The sequence below is a fragment of the Sorghum bicolor genome, chromosome 2 (assembly GCF_000003195.3).
Source record: "Sorghum bicolor cultivar BTx623 chromosome 2, Sorghum_bicolor_NCBIv3, whole genome shotgun sequence".
NCBI classification, from domain to species: Eukaryota; Viridiplantae; Streptophyta; class Magnoliopsida; order Poales; family Poaceae; genus Sorghum; species Sorghum bicolor.
Genome location: NC_012871.2, coordinates 9,537,269 through 9,561,521, shown reverse-complemented (window position 1 = coordinate 9,561,521; position 24,253 = coordinate 9,537,269). Strand labels below are relative to the sequence as shown.

At 37.3% G+C, this 24,253-nt stretch overlaps 3 protein-coding genes and 1 non-coding gene across 7 annotated transcripts; 2 read left to right on the top strand and 2 right to left on the bottom strand.

The window, feature by feature from the left end:
• Window positions 2,645-15,232, bottom strand: LOC8054414 (MLO-like protein 1). The gene is made up of 14 exons (XM_021453362.1): window positions 15,080-15,232; window positions 14,768-14,825; window positions 14,441-14,655; window positions 9,242-9,358; window positions 9,112-9,163; window positions 8,917-9,008; window positions 8,740-8,814; window positions 8,548-8,636; window positions 8,398-8,447; window positions 8,159-8,199; window positions 7,754-7,963; window positions 6,507-6,574; window positions 6,356-6,386; window positions 2,645-2,815 (listed from the first exon to the last, which is right to left on the bottom strand). Exons 1-14 carry the CDS (start codon window positions 15,230-15,232, stop codon window positions 2,645-2,647), a joined length of 1,422 nt encoding a protein of 473 aa, XP_021309037.1.
• On the top strand, window positions 10,704-13,587 carry LOC110432414. 3 transcript variants are annotated; one of them, XR_002449869.1, is made up of 5 exons: window positions 10,704-11,218; window positions 11,580-11,618; window positions 12,197-12,280; window positions 12,559-12,602; window positions 13,220-13,574. XR_002449869.1 is itself a non-coding variant. In XM_021452795.1 (4 exons), the coding sequence occupies exons 1-4, from the start codon at window positions 10,835-10,837 to the stop codon at window positions 13,239-13,241; spliced, it is 489 nt and encodes a 162-aa protein (XP_021308470.1). In that variant the 5' UTR covers window positions 10,704-10,834; the 3' UTR covers window positions 13,242-13,587. The 3 variants fall into 3 exon arrangements, 1 of the variants encoding a protein (XP_021308470.1); XR_002449868.1 differs by having other exon boundaries at window positions 11,530-11,618; XM_021452795.1 differs by lacking the exon at window positions 12,197-12,280 and having other exon boundaries at window positions 13,220-13,587.
• TRNAE-CUC lies at window positions 18,543-18,615 on the top strand. Its single transcript has one exon. It is a non-coding gene; the product is annotated as a tRNA-Glu (tRNA).
• Window positions 18,655-23,110, bottom strand: LOC8054413 (putative S-adenosyl-L-methionine-dependent methyltransferase MSMEG_1480/MSMEI_1444). 2 transcript variants are annotated; one of them, XM_002459573.2, is made up of 7 exons: window positions 22,745-23,105; window positions 21,591-21,766; window positions 21,396-21,516; window positions 20,725-20,849; window positions 20,370-20,498; window positions 20,116-20,286; window positions 18,655-19,127 (listed from the first exon to the last, which is right to left on the bottom strand). In XM_002459573.2, exons 1-7 carry the CDS (start codon window positions 23,010-23,012, stop codon window positions 19,056-19,058), a joined length of 1,062 nt encoding a protein of 353 aa, XP_002459618.1. In that variant the 5' UTR covers window positions 23,013-23,105; the 3' UTR covers window positions 18,655-19,055. The 2 variants fall into 2 exon arrangements, with proteins under 2 accessions (XP_002459618.1, XP_021308044.1); XM_021452369.1 differs by lacking the exon at window positions 20,370-20,498 and having other exon boundaries at window positions 22,745-23,110.

The following is a 24,253-nucleotide window of genomic DNA, read 5'->3' as shown; positions in this document are numbered from 1 at the left end:
GGAAACTATTAGTAATAACCTCCTTACTCTAGCATATTCATTATTTATATGAGAAAGGTTGACGGTTCATAGTATACTTTAACTACCGTCAACAGTTGCCACCCCTATAGGAAGATTGCACAACCACACAAGCAAGCCACCAATATCCTCTATGTACTCTATCTCATGCTTATGTTGCACCATCAATAGCCACAAATTTATTTCCTAACACCCAAAGCTTCATGATCCGAACTCTAACCAAAGCACATGAGTAGTCAAATAGTAAGGTTTCACCAAGCCCTACACATTGGTAGTCTCAGTTTATCCATTTGAGCAAAAAATCAAAGCATCAAAATTTTGGCCTCTGTTTAAAGCTGGTCAACCTTCAATAACTAAACTACTTAGTCTATATTAATTAAAACAATGCATATTTATGTTGGCATGCATTCTTAGACTATTACAATTGCTACCCTTGTTGGGTGTGAACTCGATATAAAGTTGGAGATAGTTTTGTTGACATAAAAAAGCTTCCCTAACTTCTTTCCAAATCCACATCCAACAAGGATTAGCCATCGCTTATAGATATTATGTTGCACCAATAATGGTCACATATGATGAGACCTTTTTGGTGAACTAAGACATAAGAGACTTTGTTGATTTGTTGTCTTTGATCTCTCTGTTGGCTTTATTTGGCAATGGTGCATATATGGATAAAGTATTTTTTGGATTGTAATAAATTTTCTTTTATGTGAATGACCTATGCGGCTATATATATGTAGCATAAATCTATGATGCCTTTTGGGCCTAGTTACAACCTCAAATGCTAGACCTTGAAGTAGTGGATAAAAGGGGATTGGATAGGCCCCTCTATCATATCTATACAAATAGAATAGTCCATTCATAAAGAATGATGAAGAGGACTCTTCTATTATCATCAATTCAAGAAAACCATATAAATATGAATGAAAGGATATTTTATCCTTACCAACTAGATCTTGTTGCACCCAACAACAAACATGCATAAATCTTTTCTCGAAGTATGTGTTCGGATAGGCCAAAGTCTCATAGTTAGCTCTAGTTCTTCCAGTTAAAAAAACAATGTTGATAAAGGCGTGTAGGTAGGGGTTGCAAATTTTTCTTGCATTTTTATTTTTTTGCTCAAACTCAAAGGGAAAACTTTGCTTTTTATCTTTTTTTAGGATCGACGAACCAAACTAATGATGTTTTATTTTAGGAAAATGCTGGTAGAGAAGAGGCAACTATCTATGCCAAAACTTATGTAAGGCTAGCACAAATATTATTCCACATATTTATATCTAGGTCTAGAGATCTTCTCTCTTTCTTATATGAATTTGTCTATGAATTAGTCTATAATTCATACTCAAGGCTCAACCAAACTTCATATTAGACTATTATGGTGGGGTTTTAACCATTTCACCAAAACCCACAATGGGTCTATTGTCCTTTTCATCTAAGATCTGGTTAAAGATAGGCACTCAGAGATAAAATGACAATTTGCAATGAACATTCAAATAAATAAAATAAAAGGCACCATCCTAATTTTTGGTTCAAATCATTTTGGTTCAACTTATTGCTAGTAAATGTGGTGGTAGACCTCTTCATTGTTGTTAGGTAGCAGAATGAGTCATGCATGCAATATAGCTTTTGGACTAAGATATGAAAGTGTGGCATATCTTTGGACTATAAGGATGGAGTGATCGATTACTTGTTATATAAATATGATAAGTCGACGGATATGCTTCCCTACACACTCACCAACTTATCAACTATTTCTCTAATGTTATCATGATCTTTGAAAATTAGATCCATGTCTCTAGTGGCAACTTCACAACTCTGACATCAACGACCTTAGAGATGAACTTAAGAATGCATGCAGACAATGTCATAATCACCCTAACCAACCACTGCCAAACATAAATCACATGGAAATAGATGGTTGATTTGCATCCAAAGAGAGAGAGAGAGAGAGAGAGAGTTTGACGCTACTACCAATACCTATGTCTATGACTCCATATTTTGGCATATTTTTTGTGGGTATTTTATGATCTCCATATTTTGGCTTATTTTTTATGTGGGCTGAAAAATCTCTTGTGATCTGGTTTGTATTGACTTTGTGGGTAGTGCATGGTTTAGAGCATATGAGTGCGAAACCACTTTTAAAGTTGGCTGCTTTTTCCATGTGGTATGACACATTGGTTTACATGTGCACTTGTGGTACATATAGGTACTATCTCCTCATTAGGTTCATAAAGATGCCAAGTCATCCCAATCCTACCTAGAACTTCACAAACAAGACATTCATAGAGCTTCCTTTCTAAAATCATGCTGAAACACTCTAAATTGCATGAAACTAATTGGGTTTTGGCTAAACTCGTGTAAAATACTACTAAAATCAACAAAAGAGTTAACCATTTGAAACGTGATAAAATATTACCAAACATGGAAACTAGCACACTTGAAAGATAATTAGTTTGCACATACCATCTTGTTGAGAGATCTCAACACGATTCTAGCACACGAAACAAAGTAAAATCACTTAAAGAGAAACAAAGTATATATAATTACAACTCTAAATTTGACCTCTAGATCACCAAAGAGGTCACCAAAAAGAAAATGTACTTGTGAAGCAAAGATTCAACTAATTTCATGCATTTGTCATTTGAACCACACCACCATGTCTCTCATCAATAGACGAGTTGGCTGCATCAACATTTGTTTTGTTCCTTTTGTTACGCCTTCTAGCACTTTGAGCCCAGTTGGCAAGGTCTTCAGATACATTATCATCAAATATTGCTTTGTTGAATGAACTTCCCATCTTTATTAGTAGGGAACAAACAAAAATAACATTCATTAGTAGCATATTCTAAAACAAACGTAGAGAGAGAAAAAACTTTTGAGATTGATGATGGCTTTAATAGTTGAACACATCAATGACAAAAAAGAATACTTTTCCTTCATTCCTCAATAGATTTCATTTCTGGGTTTGTGCAACAAATAACATGACAAAAATTACAAATTTTATTAGGCTACTTATTCCTTAAATAGTTACCATATTCAAAGCTAACCCTAACATCTGCGACATGCAAATAGAATTGCATAATACAAATTTTGGTAGGGCTTCCAATTCATGCTAGTGTGTTGTCTAGGTTGCTAGTGGCTAGTGTACCCAAATCAATTGAACAATAATGGAAATCATAAGAGAACAAAAGGGGAGGCGAAAGAAGGTAGTGTGCTTAGTAGATCCCTCTTTAATTGAGAATACGTTAAGGCTCCCATCATGGTGCAGTGTCAAGCATTGTTAATCTGCAGTTCAGCAATCCCCACTATCAAATCATAATTGTTGTTAAGTTTTTTTCTATTTTTATTTTCTCTCTATGTATCTCCCTCCCATGCTAGTTGTTGCCCTAGGCACAACCCATTCTCTCTATACTTGAATAGGAGAAAGAAACATAATAAGGAAGTAGGAGAATAGGAATTAGGACTTGCATCTATTATCACCGTGCATGTTCTTCCCAAAACTGGTTAGGCCCCATCTCTTCTATCAGTTTTGCCATCAATTTAATGTTTCCCCTTGCTGTCCATGATGGTCTTTTCTAGATCTTTCCATTTTGCCCTTGTTTTGGAGTTTATGTTTATGGTTATGGTTGGTTTGAGTTATATTGGTTTTGTAAATAATAAAATTTCACTTTATTATTGTTAATGTATATCATTGTTGTTGCTTGTGCATTCTCTGTTGATGTGTTGTTGTTAGTGTAGTGCAATAATACTCCATAAGGTTGTTGTTGTTGTTGATGTTGATGATGGTGATGGGTACATAGTGCTATTCCATACGTTCACCCCATCAGAAGTAATCCTACCTACTAAAATACCCAAATATGCACACATGTACAGAAATTTACACATAACTACACCCACATGGGTAACTATACTTGATGGGTAAGCCGCACCCAATAGGACATCCACTAATATCTAGAGCAGAACCAGTAGTCACAAACATCACAACAAGTAACTATTTTATTTGTAGCAATAACAATTTGATATCTAGTAGCTACTAGCAATAGTAAATCAACATAGATCAAAGCTTTCACAAACTGAAGTAATAAATAAGCAAATCACAAGTACAAAAGGGGCTATTGGCTGCCATCCAAAGTAGCCCAGATGTCTAATCCCTCATGATCTATGATTGAGCAAGAGTTCACTTGCTTCTTCACCAAGTATGAGGACAACATGAGCATCAGGATGGGAGCAAATCTAGATGAGAGAAGCCTCACATGGCACTACTACTCATGGTGGGAGATTGGAGGAGGATGAGCCAAGGTGCCCCCCATCTCTAGATCTCAGGTTGTCAATAGAGCTAGAGAGAAGATATATAAGAAAGTGCAAACTTGTGAGTCATGCCCTTTCGTATGGGTATATAATACCCATGGGTTGACAAGTATGGGTAGTATGCACCCACACTTGCACTATCTATCTAAAGGGATTGGTTGGTTGAGTGCATAAATTTACTCGATTTGGTTGGCCAAGTACTTTTTACTAGAAACTAACTTAGTTGGACAAGTTCATTTGTTCATTCAACTTGTTTGGCTAAAGGCATACTTGGCATGGTTAGCTGAGAACATGTGCTAGCTCAGTCAGAGGGCTAAATGTATACTTGTTGATGACAAAGATGTACTCAGGCAAGTCAAAAATTTTACTTGGGTTAGTCACCCACAGCTGGTACGAATATATCCAGGCCAATGTGCAATGCACTCGAACCACTCAGTGAGAAATTCATGCGGTTGGATCAATCAACAATACAATAAGGCTGTCAGAGCAATCAATAGTATAATGAGATGGTCAAATCAATTGGCAAGTGCAATAGGGTGGTCAAGAGACATGAAGTTGCAAGTGACATCAAACATGTTTGAAGGTACTAATAGGATTGTCTACACCTTCTAGAGATCACAAGAAACTTTTTATGCTCAGGTAAAATATTATCTGGGGTTAACAGAGAAATATGCCACACACTGAGGACATGTGAACTTTAGAATATCAATATGGCATGAGTTGATGTATCACAGGAAGGAGAGAATATGGAGTTTGAATTGTACGTTGGCATCTCTGTCCATGCAACCATGATTGGGAAGGAAGGAAAGAAGTATCTTTTATAGAAAAGTTGAGTTATGTCTAGTTTGGAATTCAGATTTTCTAGTTACTTGGGAAAAACTAGCCCCTATAAATATGAGAGGATGATGGCCAATTAACAATATTCAATCGAACTAATCAATCTACTATATTATTTGCATCTACTATTTTTTATCTATCCTAGTATTGTGCTTCTTATTCTTCATTGCCATCTACTTCATTATGACAATGAACACAAAGTCCTAGGGGCAATCAGGCTAGCCTAGGGTAGCCCATTGCTATTGCTCAATCTGACAAGTCTCTCATGGTTGTGTGGGCAGTTGGGCTTAAAGAAATCTCGGTAATGTATCTTGCAAATCACGCTCACCATGAGACCTCCCATGCAATATGTCTTGTGTGGGGCATGTGTGACGTGTTTTTGTGCAAATAGCATCATCTATATCCATTATGGTAGTTCTCACTTTAGAGTCATATATGTGTATTTGAGTTTTGCAGATGGTTCTTGCATGCTATAAGCTAGAGTTGGAGGCCATATGAGGATCAACAAGATGTGTGTTATAGTATAGTTCAAGTCACATCTAAAAGAAGGCAACTTGGTTTGGATGGGCAATTCAAAATTTCATATCCTACCTCTTTTTCATAATAGTATTGTCTAAGTTCCTTATTAATATTGTGATCTTGTTTGACACTTATAGCTTCTACGGGCATGCAATATAATATGTTTATTATCCCTATCACTTATACTTTAGTTCTATTCACAAATAAACCCTAAATAGGGAGGAATCCCCACTCCATCATAAAACCAAGAGGTACCAAGGTTATTTGAAATAGGCGAACCTAGAAATAATGAATCACAATTCTAGCAATAAGTATGGTTGTTCCTATAATGTTGATATGTGATAATACAACACATATATTAGTAAATGTTGTTGTAAACACAAGTATGGTTGGTTAAACAAAAGATGTATATATACATATAAGTCAACATGATTTTAATGTCAATCTCCTTAACTCATAGGTGGCACATATATTCTTGAACAATATTAAAAAATTAGGTTACCTAGGAATATTGATTTATTGCGTCATATTTTCTAACCATGCATGCTAACATTACTGAACCATTTTATGCAATGTTTAAGAACTCTTGGTGTAACTTCTAGGGACAACTCATAGTATATCAATAAAATGAGTGAAAATAATGTGTTTTGTTTCCTAAAGTTAATGGACTTACATGGGAGACAATCACATAGAGAGGTAGGGTGCTGTAACCACATAAGATTCGACTGGCAATACTGAAAGCAGATAAATATATAAAATGAGTTCCTTGTTCCCTATATTGTATTCTCATGTAATATTGTTGCTAATAGGAGATTAATCCATACCTTAATACAAGTCGAGTAATAGCATGTGCGTGCTTTCCCATAATGCATGATTCATACCCGTATGCTACCTGCAAGAGTTGTCGAATGTTAGGCGTTAGTTGTAGTTTTTACTTACCATTTGGTTAGGCTAAACAAGTATATACTCTCTCTATTCCAAATTATGAGTTGTTTTGGCTTTTTTAGGTACAAAGCTTTTGTTACATATCTAGACATATCATAGTACCTAGGAGCATAACAAATGTTGTATACCTAGAAAGCCAAAACAGAGGGAGTATGTCTTAAAGTAAATAAAAAAACTAGAGATAACCAGATGTGATTGTTTGATTGTGTGCCATATGTCTTAAAATTGTAATTGTTCCTAAATAGTCTTTTAGTCCTAGTTTTCTGTTTTTGCCTTGTGCTAGTCTCTGTTAGGTAAGTTATTTTTAGTCTTCTTGTGGCCTCTTTGTACAAACTTTGCCTTTTATTTTCTTATCAAACCATGTTATGGGCTAATAATTTTTAGTCTTCTTCTATGTGGCCTCTTTGTATAGACTCTTTTCTTTCTTACCTTATCAAAGCATTTTGTGGGAAACTCACCTTGTTTTTTCTTCTTTTATGAACTCACCTAGTTTTTCTGACAAAGAAAAAGACGATAAAGTCTATTTACTAGCCAAACAATTATTTTTTTAGTGTGAGCCCCATTATAAATGTTATCTTCTTTTGTTACCCAAATAAACTATTCAAACTAACCTAATAAACAGCCAAATATTATTTTTTTACCTTGTATACACTTTCTAGTAACTTCATAATTACTTGGCTAGGATCATATGGTACTACTTTAAAAAATACAATAATGCATGAAATTTTTTTAAGTATTTCCTAACATAACATGTGATCTTCTCTGCCACCCAAAAACTTTTAATTTTAAATTTAACTTGTGCATAGAAAAACAAAAGGGAAAAATCAATTAGTGGTCAATTGGACCAATTTAAATTGTTCTAGGGAGTAAAATGAGACAATTTTTTATTCATGTGATTAAAAGACAAACTAGCTAGTTTGGGATTGTAAAATTGTGTGTCGCTGTACACTAGATACAAGACAAAGCATCCTATAGTCTACGTATATGTTTTAGGAGTCCTTCCCATCATTGTCAGTTGTAATCATAAGTGTGTGGTCCCATATGTTCAAATCTATCTCGATGTAACATTGTTACAAACAATATATGTTTCACGGTGCATGGTGAGGTACTAGCTTTGTGTTCTTACCAACAACCAGAAGAAAAATGCAATCTCAAACGCTATCTGAAATAGAATGAAGTGGATCAAATAGAGGACCACTTTAGGCCTATGGAACCAAAAAAAATCATCTGATGGAGCAACGACCACGTCCCCTTCTATTGCTGTATGTTTCTGTGCAACCTCAACAGCCATCTCAGTAATAACATGCTCCATCTTACATCCAATCACAAGTAGCAGCTGCAAATAATAATATAAAATAAATAGGCAATAATTTTAGCTTTTAATGGTAATCTATATACTATAGTTCATTGTTGTAAAAACACTATGAAACCTATGGAAATTTATATTTTTACAATTATATAATATTATGGATTCTGGAAAGATGTGGATATATGTAAATCTTTACTTTAATAATGAATGTTGTTTACTTACAATGAAAGGGACCAATGATAACCATGTGTAGACATACCATCCTATAATAATATCAACAAAAGAGTAGCATTATTAATTTTTGCATCCAGAGTATATAAATACAATTGTGCTAAATAAATAAAATTGCAGCTATGATTCCAAAATATATAGCAATGCGGCCAATATACAAATAGATGCAACATTCTATTATTGAGCTTAAAAAATTTAAACAATATTCTTTATTGTCCTAGAAATTATACCATGAACATTCAGCAGCAAGAATACCATTAGCAAAGCCCAAAGGTACCAACTGCATAAGAAAAAAAATTGGCATTAACTAATCAATGGGAACACTATAAATACAAATTTATTGTATGAACATGTGAGTTTTGACAATAATATTTTAGTACCTTATACCAACGACTTTCTTGTAATCTGCCTCAAATGCTCTAATCATGTAGTTGTAGAAATTGAATTTTGGGTTTCCCCTGCAGTGTTTCTACCAAAAAGTGATCACTAACTATATTTGTATATTTTTTCATAATATGATAATACTAGAGAATAGGTTAAGTGTTTGGTTGATAAAAGTATGTGCTATCTACCTCAATGAAGCCAAGTCGCATGGCTATGTAGTCCTCCTCAGTGAGTGACCCATAGAATTGCTTGAAGAAAGACCTCTGAAATGAAAGATGAACTAGTTTTAATACAATTGATGTGACAAAAGAATCAATGAAACTTTTTTATTTAACATTTAAAAATGCAAGTTGATTATAATATACCATCCAGCCAAAAATCTTCCAACGTATTCCTTGCCCTTTAAAGTGATCTCGGACAAACTTGAATTCTTGAACATGTTTGATTGTTTGAGTACCTAAAATGGTTTGCCAAAACGTGTGGCAATTGAAGAATTTATATAAGTGAAACCATGAAGTTGTGTTAAACCTCAAAAACTTGAAAGTATGTGTTTAGCTTACCACTATCATCATTCTGTTGGATCTTTCCTTCCCAATGCCTCCAGTTTTTTGTCTACATGACAATAGCATCCAATATTTAAGGAAAAGTAATATAAGGTCGTTTATAGATACAAACTTCAAGTTTCAGTACCTGTGCAACTCCAACGACAAAAGTAAGAACACTGAGAACCACATGTGTAACTGCTAAGTTGAAGATAAATATGTCCAATTGATGCAATGCTTCAAGTGAAAGAATTGGAACTTTGCCCTGTTCAAATGAGCATACTTAAGTCGTACAATAACAAGATGGCTGCAAGGACCTTAAATAATATAGTAAGGGAACGTGAAATAATATGTATGTTACTGCAAATGAGTAACGTACATCTAGAATGGTATGCTTTGTTTAACCTAGTGAAATAGTTCTAAATTAGCTAAAATTTCTATTTTGGTTTTCTAATAATAACACCACTAGAAATAAATCTCTGATGCTTTGGACAACATATACACATCTGGAGACAATGAAATTAAACATAAAGTCAACCAACAAGTCCAACCATATTTCATTCTAAGGTATTGTTGGTCAATGTAAAAATGGTTGGTTTGTACCATATTTTGATGGTATAAGAAATTACCTCCTCCATCATCCCAGCTTATAATACGTGCATGTATATCTATATCTAAACTCTATAGTCAATAATTTGATTAGTGATTTATAAATTTAATAATACAAAAATGGATATTTTTAGATTTATAACTTAACATACTCTTCCATTAATGTAATTTTATAGTTGTAAACAACGTAATACAAGACAATTGGATGGTTGTCAGAGTGTAACTTGAGAGCGGAACCGATTAGAAAGATTAAAGCATGAACATATATATAGTATTAAGGTCCATACACTACACCACAACACTAAAACAACAACTGATGTCTGTTGCTAAAGATAAAAATTAGCATTGAATGGTCTGTTGCTAAAGATTATCCATAGATTGTCCGTCGCTAAAATCGAATACAACGATGGATGGTCCGTTGCTAAACATATTTTGATTTTGCATTGAACGATCAGTCGCTATATATCAATAACAGAGTCAGAATGTCCGTTGCTAAACAAATTATGCATTTATGCAATGTTTTTGGGCTACTCCCTCAAAAAATTTGGCCCAAAACGACCTGTAAACCCAAAGTTACCGCAGGAATACCCTAAGTGACGCTATAAGAAACAATCGAAAAAGCTCTATTCTGTGACATTTTGTACCTTAACTGATAATAATTTGTGATGAATGATTAAATAGTGTCACAAATTATGGATTTAATTTATGTGTATGATCAAATTCCAAGCAGTGGCTTAAATTAATTAAGATAAACCTTAGATAAGTCTTGGACATTGATATTCATGGTTTACCACTAAAAAAGTGCCATATAGTATATTGATATCACAGTTTGTATACCATTAAAAAGGAAAAGAAGAAAAAATGATAAAAAAGAAAATAAAAAAGAAAGTAAAAAAAATAAGGACAAGATGTACGTGTTTTTCCATCCGACGTCTTTCTCACGAAGCCTCCCTCCCTCGGCTCTCTCTCTATCCCGATCCCTTCTCTCACGTGGCCATCGGCAAAGATTCTAACCCTAACTCTCAATCGGGCCGGTCAAAAAAAAAACACACGCAGCCTTCTTTCTCCCCCCCCACGCCCAGCCGCCGCTCGCCTCCTCCCCATCGATCTCTCCCTCTCAGTCTCTGTCCCGATGCCGCGACGGCCGATGCGAGCAGGCGCGTGGCTGCGGGTGCCCTCCTCCTCCATGCCCATCCTTCGCGCTCCCTCCCCCTCGAGATGCAAGGTCGGGGGACCCTGCACACTCCAATCCACCCTTCTTCATCCATCTCCCTCCTTAGGGTTTCGCGAACTCCGACTTGTTCAGACGACCGACCTCTCCTCGCACCGTTGTCGGGCATGGCGACCACGACCTTCCCCAACTCGATCCCATTCTTCGCGGCGCACAACCAGGGCCCCCGCCGGAGCCAGCCCTCCATCTCCGCCGCGGTCTACGGCGGCCGCGGCCGCCGGTGGCGCCCGCTGCGGGTGGCGTGCGATCGGCAAGCAGTTCGCAGCTGAGGAGATCTCCGTGCAGGTTTAACACTAATTCCGAATGTATATCTTCAGTACCTCTTCTTAGTTGTTACTCTGTTTCATGGATTCTGACAGTGTACAGTTACCTCATCAGAGTAGATGCATAATTTAGCAAAATCATAATTGCAGTCTTCAATTTTTCAGTCGATAATTGCCTTATAATTTAGTGGGCTTTTGTGATTAGAATTATTCAGCAGCATTTACTTTGACCATCTCGCTATGATTTAAATTACTTTACAGCTGTATCTCAGGCTATTCTGTAACATAATTCATTTTGTGGTCATGTAGGAATATAAATTTGGCTCCGAGGAGGCTAGTGCCTTGAACATATATGCTGAAATGAAGTGCTAATGCTGGTCCAGGACCGATTCCAGAGGCTGCTTCTGCATTGTGTTTGTGAGGTGAGCATGTTCCGAAGTCTAAGAAAATCCAATAAACATAGTTTATCACTTAACCAGTTGTAGTTTTGATCATGGTTGTCTAATGTCTGTGCAGTTCTAATGCTACTGCTGCTTCTATATGTGTGGGTAATTAACATATCTATAGAAGAAAACTTGTCTGCTTACCCTTTGTGTTTTCCCCCATTTTTTCTTCGTGAATCATGAATTGGCATATATGAGTAGGAGGGATCGACGGGTAGATAGAGATTTATGTACAGTCTTTTGTTCCTTTGTTTACCATGTTGATAGCAGTGCTTCTCTCAATGTTGGAATAAGTGCACAGGCTAGGATAGGAAGCGTTGTTTCCACTGCGGCATGCAACAAGAAAATAGGCTAGGCTAGGATAGGGAGCCCTCAATGTCTCACAGTTTCAACATGTTAGATGTTTAAAGTTTTTAGAGTGTAACATAGCCACAGATCAAGTTTCAAATGCATCTACTGTTTGACTGTGATAGCACTGCTAACTGAAACTGTTTATATTTGTTTCTGTGATTAATTCAGTCCATATCTTTTTCTATTTGCATTTAAATGATTTTCAGTGATGGAGTAAGGTAGAAAGAGTCAAATGTGTTTAAACTGATTACAGAAAGTTCACAGCAGGGGCTGCGATTGAGTGATTATGAGTGAGTGATGCCTCTTGAACCCAACACAGTGCCCTTCATTTCAGATTTTAGTAGGAAATAAATATGCTGATCACTTGCCTCAAGGAATTTCAGGTTTCACAGAGAAACGTGTAACATGTTTAGTTTTACAAATTAAGAATAGCACTAGCAATACTTAACAAGTCCTTGCACAAGAGACCATCTATTTATGCAAAGTTAAAAATAAATACTTATTATTTCAACATGAGCTTATATGAATTTACCTATTTGTGCTCAGATTGTTTTTGTCCAATATGTAGGGAGCTAGCAGAGGCAACCACGGAGCTCACAGTACCTATTTGTGGTGAGTTGCATTGCTCTAAAGTTGTAGTCAGGTTTTTGTCAATTGCTAGCACATAAAAGATTGATTTATGCAGTTCAATATTCAATTCAACAATCTTATGTAGATCTGTGATATATAAACTATTTTGTGATACATAGACTATGTGATACACACTGTTGCAATAAATCATAGTTTATTTTCCTTTACATGGGCTGCATTTGCATATTTTCAGTGAGAAAAAGCTTCCTGGAAACTTGAGATAGGAGCTGGTGGCACATGTACAGTTAGTAGGCAAAAAATGACTTGACCTTGAGATAGCTGTGATAATTTTTTTTTTCATTTTTGATTCATCTAAACTATCTCGTTGAACCATAGTGTAAACAAGTCAAAACAAGAGATACAATGAGATCTAATTTGTATATGTCTGTACCGCAACATTAGCTCGGGTAGCACAAGTGTTAATTGACTAGGTTTCTATGGAGCATCTATTTACTACATGAATTGACTTGCTCAACACATAAGTAAGCTTCAAAGATATGGAAAACTCATTATTTAAGATCCAATTAATTTAACAAAAAATGAAGCATAGTAACTTTGCCTAAACATGTTACTAATTGCATGTTTGGTTTTGGTTTCAGGGTTTGCTATGGTGCTAGTTAGCAAGTTGGTGGATGATTTGCCACTCGAAGCTGATTTAGGTGCTAGTCTCTCTCTTTTGGATAACCAGTTACATGAGCTTCTTATCTTAGTTCGGGTAGCAAGTAGGTTTACTTGGAGTATGTTGGCGGGACATGTAATATGAAATTGGTAATTAGCAAGCGACTATTGTATATAATTAGCAAGTGACATGTATATAAGACCCTGGCAGATCACCTTTGCCTCTTGTTGCTGCAAATTCATACTCATCATGTTTTGACTAGTTCCATATTAAGTGACATTACATATATAATGTACTGGGTCGATACAAGAATCAATGTATGGATAATTTGATCACTTTTGAATGTCATCACTTTTGTGTATGTGAACCAAGGTATGGCTAATGTTTGATCATCGGCTATACGTATAGAGCAGCTTTTATTTTTTTACCTATTTAATTGAGCTCGATGGACTGTCCGTTGCTAAAAGTTCTTATTGCGATGGATTGCCCGTTGCTAAAAGCTCTAACAGGTTGTCTGTTGCTAAAGGTTGGACTGTCGAACTGTCCGTCGCTAAATATGATGTCCGTCGCTGTATACATACAACGACGGCTTTAATAGCAACGGCAGCGGTCCGTCGCTATAGCCTTTAGCAACGGACTGTCCATTGGTGTACACCCCTTATAACAACGGATTGTCCATCGCTGTTTAAAGGTTGTGGTGTAGTGATAATTGTTTTAAACATGCAATTTTTCCAACACTATAGCACTCACTAAGAAATAAGTGATAGTCATTGGCACACACTAATTGTCTACATAAGTCCATCTTTTCCATCCAATCAACTACTACATCTAACTGCTCGCATTGACTATTCCTGGTCTTCACCTCATAATTATAATTAATTACTGGCGCAAATGCATCGGTATGTATGAGGCTCCCCTACCATCTATTACTATCACTTATCTAATTAAAACGTGCTCGATGGTTTCTATATTGGAATTATTGTGCAAAATTATATATAGCTATAGAAAGGTTAGAACGCCTTATAATTTGGAAGATGGAGTACTATCTAATTATCAGTCCATCTAGTGATCTTGCATGCTCTAGCTTGCTTAGAGGCATGGTCATAGGGGACACACACACCCTCTTCTAGGCCGTGCTCTGAACAGTTTGGAGCCTGCGGCATGGTCATCCAAGGTCTGGTCTGTGGTCTCTAGAACGTACCTTCCTCAGGCAGTAGTCATCGACGGCACCTCCTCCAGACAGGAGTCTCCTTGCGCCACCCAGAGCGCCGGCGAACTTGGCGCTGCCGGCACTCACCGACGATGGCAGCCGGCAGGGGAGAAGGTGGCGCATGACGCTCTCCTTGACGCATATCTTCTGCGTGGCGCTCTGGAACACGCCGAGCATCAGCGATATGAACCCCAGTAGCATCAGCTCTGCATCGTCCATTGTATATTTCATTCATCATTGCCACGAACAGGACTGTCAGAATCGATTGAGGTCGAGATCGAGATTGAGAGAGAAGCATGTGGTGTGGTGGTGTCTAACCTTTCTGGATCTTTAGGAGGGCCTCGTACTGGGTCTTCCTACTTTTTCTCAGTAGCCTCTGTTCATGCATGTATAAAAATGGTTTGGTATATATATATATATATATGTAGTTATGTACACAATATGCTGTAGGGGATGAACTGTCACAAATCTCTAAGGCCTTGTTTGGATGTTGTCGGATTCACCTCAATCCATATGTATTGGAGTGAATTGGAGTGGAATTTAATTTAAGTTCCACTCCAATCCACTCCAACATATGTGGATTGATGCGAATCCGACTACATCCAAACAAGGCCTAAATGGGTGCTTCACCTTGCCAAGGCGGTGGAGCATCCGTTCGAAGAGCAGGGAAATGGCGACGATGACGGAGCAAACGGAGGCGACGATCCATGTGGGAGTGTACTCCAGTGTTATCTCGGTCGCGCCGCCACCGCCGACTGCGTCTCCTCCTCCTCCTCCGGCCATGACGATTCAGGCCAGCTACTTCTTCGGATGGTTTGTGTGCTGCTCTACCGCCCCTCTCGGTTCGTTTATTCTTGTTCGAGAGGGATGTCAAAATGGTTTGGGTTGTGGTAAACAAAGTTGGATCTTCTTGGTCTATTTATAATGGCCTCCTGGCCCCTATACGTTGACCTGAATTGCTGTGTTGGACCCATCAAACAATAATGACGATGCATAGCTCAAAATGTAACAAGAAACGTTCGCGGGTGCATATCATTAGCCAGCAGGATGATTAAGTCCAACGTCAAACCTTTTGTCTCTAAGTACCCAATAATTCTTCCTAATCCATGAATTGTAGGAAGAATGAAAAAAATTCATCTCCAATATCTCTCAAACTTATCTCCCGATCGATCTTTTAGGAACGGGGGGAAAAAAATCCCTCTTGCACGTAAAGATCCACATACTCTAAGTGGCACATATTTCTTTCACCGCTCATGTGTCAACCAATCTAAAGGTGGAAGGGCGTGGAAAAGAATAAAGAGTGAAAAAAGATTCTCGATGCAAATGTAAAAGAGAGAAAAATATATAAAAGTAGTTAGGATAATTTAGCATAGGATTTCTGATGTAAAATTATCTTCTATATTTTAAGAGTGGATTAGAAACTCTTGGAGATGACCTTCTTTATTCAACCCAATACTTTTTTGGGAGTTGCAAAACTCTATGTTTATATTAAGAAAATATTGGGTACTCTTGGATATGCTCAATATTACACCAAATACTTAAAAAGGCAAGCAATAATTCATTTTGGTATATATATACTTCGTTCATCCGGACAAGTTCTAACATAAAATTGGGTATATACACCAAATAACCACATGAAAAAAAATCAATGTAGTTTGTGATCCAATGATAAATCTACTATATTTTTTGGATGATTTTTTTTGCTTTGTTTTCCATCTGGGTGAGATCGTTCATGATCAACAATGCAATATATACAAGAATGTATTTACCTCTTGGCGAGACAGAAATGTTGAGATCCGTCCATATAGTCTGCCTCTGGTGTTAATTAGAGTTGAACAATTCCCTGTAGTTAACATGGCCGGTTTGATGGAGATCTAGTTTCTTAAAAAAGGCTTCGAAGGTAATTTTTGCTTCTTAGAAAACCATTTGATAAATGATGGTTTATGTTTAATTTCTCCTTGATGTCCTTTTTATTAGCATTTTAAAAATCAGTAACAACATTTGAAAATATTATGAATTTATTTTTAGAACCACAGCTAAAACTGCTCCATGTACCGGTGAGTGGACGGTATATGGAAATCCCAACAACACAAAAGGGGTCTACACTGAGTGGAAAAGAGTACTCAAAATCCAAGAACTAATAACCTAAAACAGTAACAGCATTAGCTGGCGGTAGCTCAAGAAAGCACAAGGTTGGTGGAAAAGGGATAAGTCGATCTAGAATTTAGACAAACAGTACCAGACATATGTAAGATTGTAAGTTTGTCAGTGCGAGGACGAACATAAAGGTCGAACATTCTTCAACAAGGAAAGCGAGTTAGCTCTAGATCCGAAGTTCGAGGGGATCAAAAACTGGAGCGACAAGAAAAAAGGGTTACAAATATATGAATGATGTGTGTTTATGAAACAATGATGTGATCACTAATCCTCCTCAATTAAGCCACGATTAACCGTGACCTTATGACAGAGACGATTGCGAAAACCGTCACGGTAAATGCAAAAAGCCTGTCATGGTTAAGTTTTCCTATAGTAGTAAAATCCAAGCTAGCACACGCAAAATCAGAAATTCAAGGCCACTCCACTAGGCTGTTGCTGTCATTGATGATGCCTAAATTAACACCGGAAAAAAAATTGGACTTAAATAAATATCAAGAAAATTCCTATCCAAAATAGGGTTGACTCTGTATTTGAGTCATACCACATGGTTTCACATCATCCACTCCTGAAAACGGAAGAATCTCACTTAATTAGCTCGATCGTTAGTAATAAAATTTCACATTTCCCAGGTACTTCTAGTGAAGTGCATGCATTACGAACGAACTCATCTGAAATGACAAGAGAGAACTGTGTTCACATATGCATCTTAGTTAGCTACGTTGTAAAGTTACGTCCCATGTATATATATATATATATATCTCCCAATGAGATGGCTGTGTCAACCATAAGAAATGGTCGCTTATTGAGCTCGATCTGTCAGCTAGGTCGACGGAATCCGAGATGCAGACGCAGAACGATATATATACAGCTTGCTACTTCTTATTAGGAGCTCGATCTATATTATGGGATAGTTAACTGAACCAAGTAATAATGGGTTTGACTTTGCACAAAAAGCCAAATTATTAACAAGTGATGGAGCCATGTCAATGTATGTGTGAACGCATGTGTGTGTATCCGTAACATGCGTCAAACAAGCTATATAGTGAGCTCATGACAATGTGGATGCAAGCCACCCCACATGCCATGTCATGAATCTGTGTTACCTGGTGAGGGTGCACTCGATCATCAGTAACACCTGCACGAAATGATTCGTTATGCACACTAGCTGGTTGTAAAATTGCAAGCCTTATCAACTTGACCACTTGGTGTTAGACTGGGATATATATACACAGACATATCATGAAAGAATAAAACAGTAATGGCCACTTGAGTTTAACCTACCTAGTACTTTGGGCAAGTTGGTGCGCTAGGCTAGCTGTCAGCAACTCAAGACTGAGATTGGCCATGCATTCCTCTAGGCTCTAGTTTAGCAGTAATTAGCTCATATTTAGGCTTTCTAATTGGTATCCAAAATCATGAGTTAATAATTAACTCTCTGATCCAAACCCTCCCTAATTATGCTCACATATATATTAACTATTAATGTTTCTTGTGTGACGTAACACACCTATATATATCCATGTTATTGTTCGCTTTTTCTTAATATAATGTTCTTGCAACATCTACATTAGCTCTTTATTACCCCACTTATCTATATTTTAGGTGCTTGATTTTTTTGTATTGTTATTGTTCAAGAAATGCGTAATTTTACTATTGTTTGAATTTAGAAAAAAATATGAATTAATTCATATAAGTTGTCCCTTTAATTGTACAATTTGGTGGTCTAAGATTGTTGACAAAAAAAATTCAGCAACTTCCTTTCCTCCGTTAGATTACAAGTTATTTTGGCTATCAAATATTTGGCTCGAAACAGACAGTAAAGTTGTTTTGGCTGCCAAACCTTTGGCTTGAAACAAACGGTAAGCAACGCACTCACAATCTTGGATGGCAGACGGACTGAAAAATTGATTTGGTTCTTGGAAATGTAATGCAACAGTCCGTTGTAGTCTAGCTGGTTAGGATACTCGGCTCTCACCCGAGAGACCCGGGTTCGAGTCCCGGCAACGGAATTTTTTTTTTATTTCTTTGTTGTGGCTTGCTCGATATCATGCATAAATATATATTCCAATAAATATGCTCCGACACATGCCGTGCCTATGTTTTCTGTTCTTTTTGCACCAAATACAAAAGCCATACTCTATCATGCACAAGGCCGCCACAGCTGGGGTGGGGTCACTTGGAAATATTCAGGGAAGAGAACGATAAAAAGGTTCAGTTCAGTCACGCGTTTACTCCAACAATACAAAAGCGTTACAGAACATGTGAAATGAAAAATGAACAATAGGCACTTCCATTGATTCTTCTGCGTTCCAAGAAGGAAGCTGGCACGGATTAGGTACAAGCATGGTCTTGCATTTACCAGCTCTATTCAGAATCCATGCCGGCGGTCTCTGCACAAGCCCAAACTGCAATCAAGGCTTATCGTTCAATCCAAATGCCACGGAACTAACTAGAGTTCCTCAAACCCTTCTTCGTCAGCATCCTCCTCCATTCTTCCAAAATGAATCCGGAAGCTCTCCGTCTACCAATGACAGGAAAAAATGATATTCAAACGAATTTTCAAAGCGCCACCAGAGAATGTTACGGGGCCTGCATTATTCCAAACCTAAGGATGATATTGCTAGAAGGATTTGTTGGAAAGATACTTGGTGAGGTTCTAATGATGTTTACAGGTGGTGAGAAGCAGCAATCCAAATCTTCCTTCAGGGTCTCTGGGACATTGATACGGCGAGAAGTTGCACCAGTTGCTATTTCTGAGCTAGCAATCTACTGGAGATTCACTAATGAATTTGTTTCACATGTGTGTTTTCTTTTCTAGGGACAGACTTGATGCAAGGATTTGATCTCTTGGCTTGCCAACTACACAAAAGATTACAACTGGATAGCCTTTTTGACATTTCAAAGGCCACTTGGAACTAGCTAGCAATGACCGCCTACCAGAAATTCCAGCTGGGCCCTGGTGGTCAGATTAATAATAAAATTTCTTTACAGAGCTCTCACCATACAGAGCAGTGAGTGATCTACTAACATTAGTGGAGTGGGTTTTTGACAAAACTTTTAGTATCTGTCCCTTTTCCTCTTACAGTCTAAATCGCTTCAAATCAACACACAATGGTCCTCAATGATTTATTTACATGTACATGTTTTCTTATGCAAGGGTACTTATATGTACTGTCGGTAATATATTTCATACAGATTCGACGGTGATAACTAAACATAGGTCATCTAAAGGTAAAAGTGTAAAACCTGCACTTTTTTGTCTGGCTCTTCTTGGCAAAAAAGTTACAGATAGTTCTAGGCGCATGCCAGATTGACATTTTAGGAAATATTTGGATTTAGATGTCATGGTGTCTACCAGAAATCAGTAAGAAGTCCCTCTACCAAGACATATTCTGACAAAGGAATTTGAGATCATGGCCATGATAATGATCCCAAGATCTTCTCAGATCATCTTCAAAATTACTGTAGCGAAAAAAAAAATATCAAGCAGAAGTTATTCATTGGCTCACCTGTGCATCTGAAAGCCGCAGCTGTTCTGCAACAAAAAGCATTCTGCCACATTGTTCCCATGGAGTAGCTAGATCTAATCCAATACCCTTTGCAACATTGTCATATTGCACAAAGCTGATTCGAAAGCCATGAGTAAAGAAAAGCTTTTCCAGATTGTCCTGTTCCAAGCCCTGCAAAACAACATACAGGGAAACAGTTATTGACAACGCATTTAAAAGATCATATGTGATTTTGACATATATATTTAATCAACCATGTCCATTGGTGCTTTACAGTCTGGAAAATGGGGCAGTTCTCCTATGAAGATACTTCCTTTCATTGCTAAATTGCTTATGACAAACAAGAGATTTTCCAAACTTGTGGTTGTGGACAGAGGTAAACCCTGCAATGCCAATACAACTTCATTTTAGAAAAAGAAGACTATCAAGCTGTTGTTACTGACTGCACTAACATTCATATATACCATAACTGAACTGCTGTTGTGCTCAAGGCCAATGAAAACATTTGTAAATTCACTTATTTAAATATGTTTTTTTCTGGATAGAATTGAATAAGATGATAAGGAAACAAACTGAAAATTTAGCATGCTTACAAGTTAAGCTAGTTACCTGCAGTACCCACAAGCTGAGCCTATTCCCATTGAAACCACTTTTGCTCAACCCCGCCTGTAAATCATGGGATTCCAAAGAAGTATGAAGCAAGACACAATTTCGCGACACTTTCGCTCCAGTTCCTGTGACCCATAAGAAACATAAATGCACATGAGTTCTTGGCAATCATTACTAAAGCTCTATAAGTTTTCCTTAGAGAAGTAAGAAAATCATTCATATGCCACTGAATAGGTTCATTATGAGCCCAATATGTTTTCGAATAAACAGCCCAATATGTCAGTGAGGCATAGCACAAGAAATTATTAGGGGTATACAGGGAATGAGGTTGTTACATTTTGGTTACTACTACAATTGTTTTAAATAATTGACATTTGTGATGAAAAGCTATATTTTTTCATTACTACATTTATTTTTTGAAGGATAGAAGAGCTTGAAAAAATTTTATATTTGAGGGCTCAAAATCCAGCCAACAAATTATTAGTAGTGCCTCAACTGAAACTGACCAGACTAGATAGGTTCAGGCACTAATGGTGGCATATTGTGGAAAGTAAATGGAAAATACATATGTTTTGTTGAACTATAGCATAAACATGGTAAGGAAGCCCTATCATCTATTCTTCGAAACAAACAAAAAGAAGAAACTTGTGACTGATAAGTCTTTACTACACCTCTGAGCTGCTGAGTTGCTGCAGTGAATACTTTTCCTGGTGACACATCATATATAACAGACAACCTTGGCCAGTTCAGCCTGTACGGACGAGTGTCCATTCCATCTGTCAACAGAACAATCTATAAGGAATGAGATAACATATTCCCAACCAGTTGGAAGGAAAGAGTTTAGCACAACATTTACTTAAATTTACCTGTCTAATATCTTCTGAATTATTGATCAAATTCTGTATTTTGTCATCAATATATCTGGTTGTTAGCCTATAATGATCTTGCCAAGGCACTGCCTGTGAATCTAGATAACCCATATCATGATGTGCCACATCATGTGAAAGAAGAACGGCAGCATATGGATCAATGAAAAGAGGATCTGCAAGCATAACTTTGTTAAATTACATTGCAACTAACATAGAAAATATCTAAAGCAAAAGAAGCTTACTTTTTAGTGATTATTATCAAAGCTTTCCAAGGAAAAGAGTACGGCATGGTTCAAACATTAGCAGATATGTCATCAACATTTACCTCATGACTCATGAGAAATTTTAACATCTTTCAATGTGAATACATGACTAGAAAATGAAGTCAAAGCACATAACAAAAGTTGCACTAAGCCATCTGCACAGGTAAATATTTTGCTAATCAAGTTTGTACCTCAGCTGTTATTAAAACATGCTCAACCTTAAAAAAACATAAGAACAATTTCTGTTCCTAAAATTTTGCAGCACAATAAACCAACACATTCTGCTGAAACAGCAAACAATGTGAAAATGGCAGTCTGACAACAAAACACAAATATCGATCTACTAGAAAATAAGTAACAGGACAACAACAGAAGACAACTGTGTACTAATATAGACATGTTCCTATATATTCTCTGTTTAAGCTAAGCTGCCATATGTTTTTATAGGAATCTGTAAACCCTAAGCCGCCTTGTTTGAACCAAAAGAATCACAAAAATCTAGGATTCCAGTATCCACAGTGACATTACAATAATACACTCAGAAGTTTTCCACTTCCGCCAGGTCATATACAACCTGCGAGCATAACTGGATAATCTCTCAAAACATGTAGTCCGAGTTCCTATCAAGTATTAAACCTGACCACCACATTGTTCCATTCTCTTTTCTCTTTTTAAATGAGTTCACAATGACCGTCAAAATAGCATGCAATCCACCGATGTTTCGCTCTGTCGAAGTGAAAGAGAATCACGATTGTAGGCAGCACATGATGAGCAATTATAGTTTCTCCACGATTCGTCGAACAGGTGGCGCGCAACAGTTCAGGAGTACTACCCCAAATCGTAAAGTCAATCAAAGCAACAACACGACAAAAATCGCCAGGTATATACCTGAGCGGCGAGACTCCTCGTCGCGGATGCGAGCGGCGCGGAGGGCGGTGAGGAGGAGCTGGTCGACTTCCTCTGGCTCCGGGAGCGGGCCTCCGCGGGGCGCTCCGGCGTCGGTAGCCGAGGGCCGCAGCGGCGAGCGCCTCCGGCTGTTCCAGGAGGAGGAGCAGTGTGGGAGACGTGGCGGCGGTGGCAGGGTCAGCGACCTGCGTCGTGCGGACGGGGCCGCCGGCGGCGGCGGCGGCGCGGCGAGCCTCTGCAGCGCGGGCATGTGCCGAGCCGACGTCACGTGCTGAAGTGGCGTGCCTTGGACAGTTTCCAGCGAGGCAGGTCCAGTAGCACTCGAACCATGGGAGCAGCATTTTGTGTTTTTTTTTTTTTGGAAAGGAATTCAGTTTTGTGTTTTGACTATTCGGTGGCTGGAGCATGTACTCCTACGTCCACACGTAATTAAAAAATATTATCTCTTTCTTATAGGGTTTTTCTCTGTGTATAATACAGTAATAGCATCTCTAATAGTTTTAAAAAAACAATCGGTAAATCATTGAGTTTTTTAAACGGCTAAAAAACTGTAAGTATATTTATTTGGTTTTTATTAATTTTTAAATACTAGCTCTAAATAATAGAAAACAATTTTATATCAGAAACCAAACTTGTCCTACTTCTTCTCCATCTCATTCACCTTCAAATTAGCATATTGATTTGTATATTTCTGCGCAATTGAATAGATTCTCTTGGGAGTTATATAGAGAGTTGTTGGAGAATAGTTTTTTCAATCTCGCCAAAAAATCAAGATTGAGAGTGGATTTTGAAAACTTCCGGAGATGTTCTTAAAAACGTGGATTTGGAACACGTGAAAGGAATCTCGTAGGTGCTTCTGAGGAATCCAACCTAGTTTAAAGTTATATTTTTAGTCTAATAACAAATACTCAATAGCTCTAGTGCTGTGCTTTCCCTCGGTTTGAGTATGTATGGTATTGTATCATGTAGATACAGATACGCGGGTTAACCAATCTCTTGAAAACAAAACTAACTGGTTGAGTACCTTTTTAAATAAACAAGTAATAATGTGTATATTATATTATATATGATTGGTTGTACTAGAAAGCAAGCAAAGCGGGTATATACTTTCTACATAACAATGTACTACCTCCATTTTAAATTATATTATGTTTCGGCCTTTTTCTTTTAGATTCATTGCTTTAGGTATGTACTTAGATATATGTTATGTCAAAATGTCTTATAATTTGAAATGAGTGGAGTATAACATTAAAAAAACTATATAAGATGTTCAAACAAATGAAAATATGTCAAACATCATACTCTCTGTTATTTTGATTTAAAAAATGGCCCACATCATCTGTTGAATCCCTCAAACAAATTTTGAGCTTTTTAACACCCCCTCCCTCAAGCTAGTACTAGGAAGAGAGAGCAGGAATCCACCCCTCTAGTAGATCTAGTAGTTTAGTTTTTATCAAATAAAGTTTTTCTTTTGATCGCTTTTCATCAATG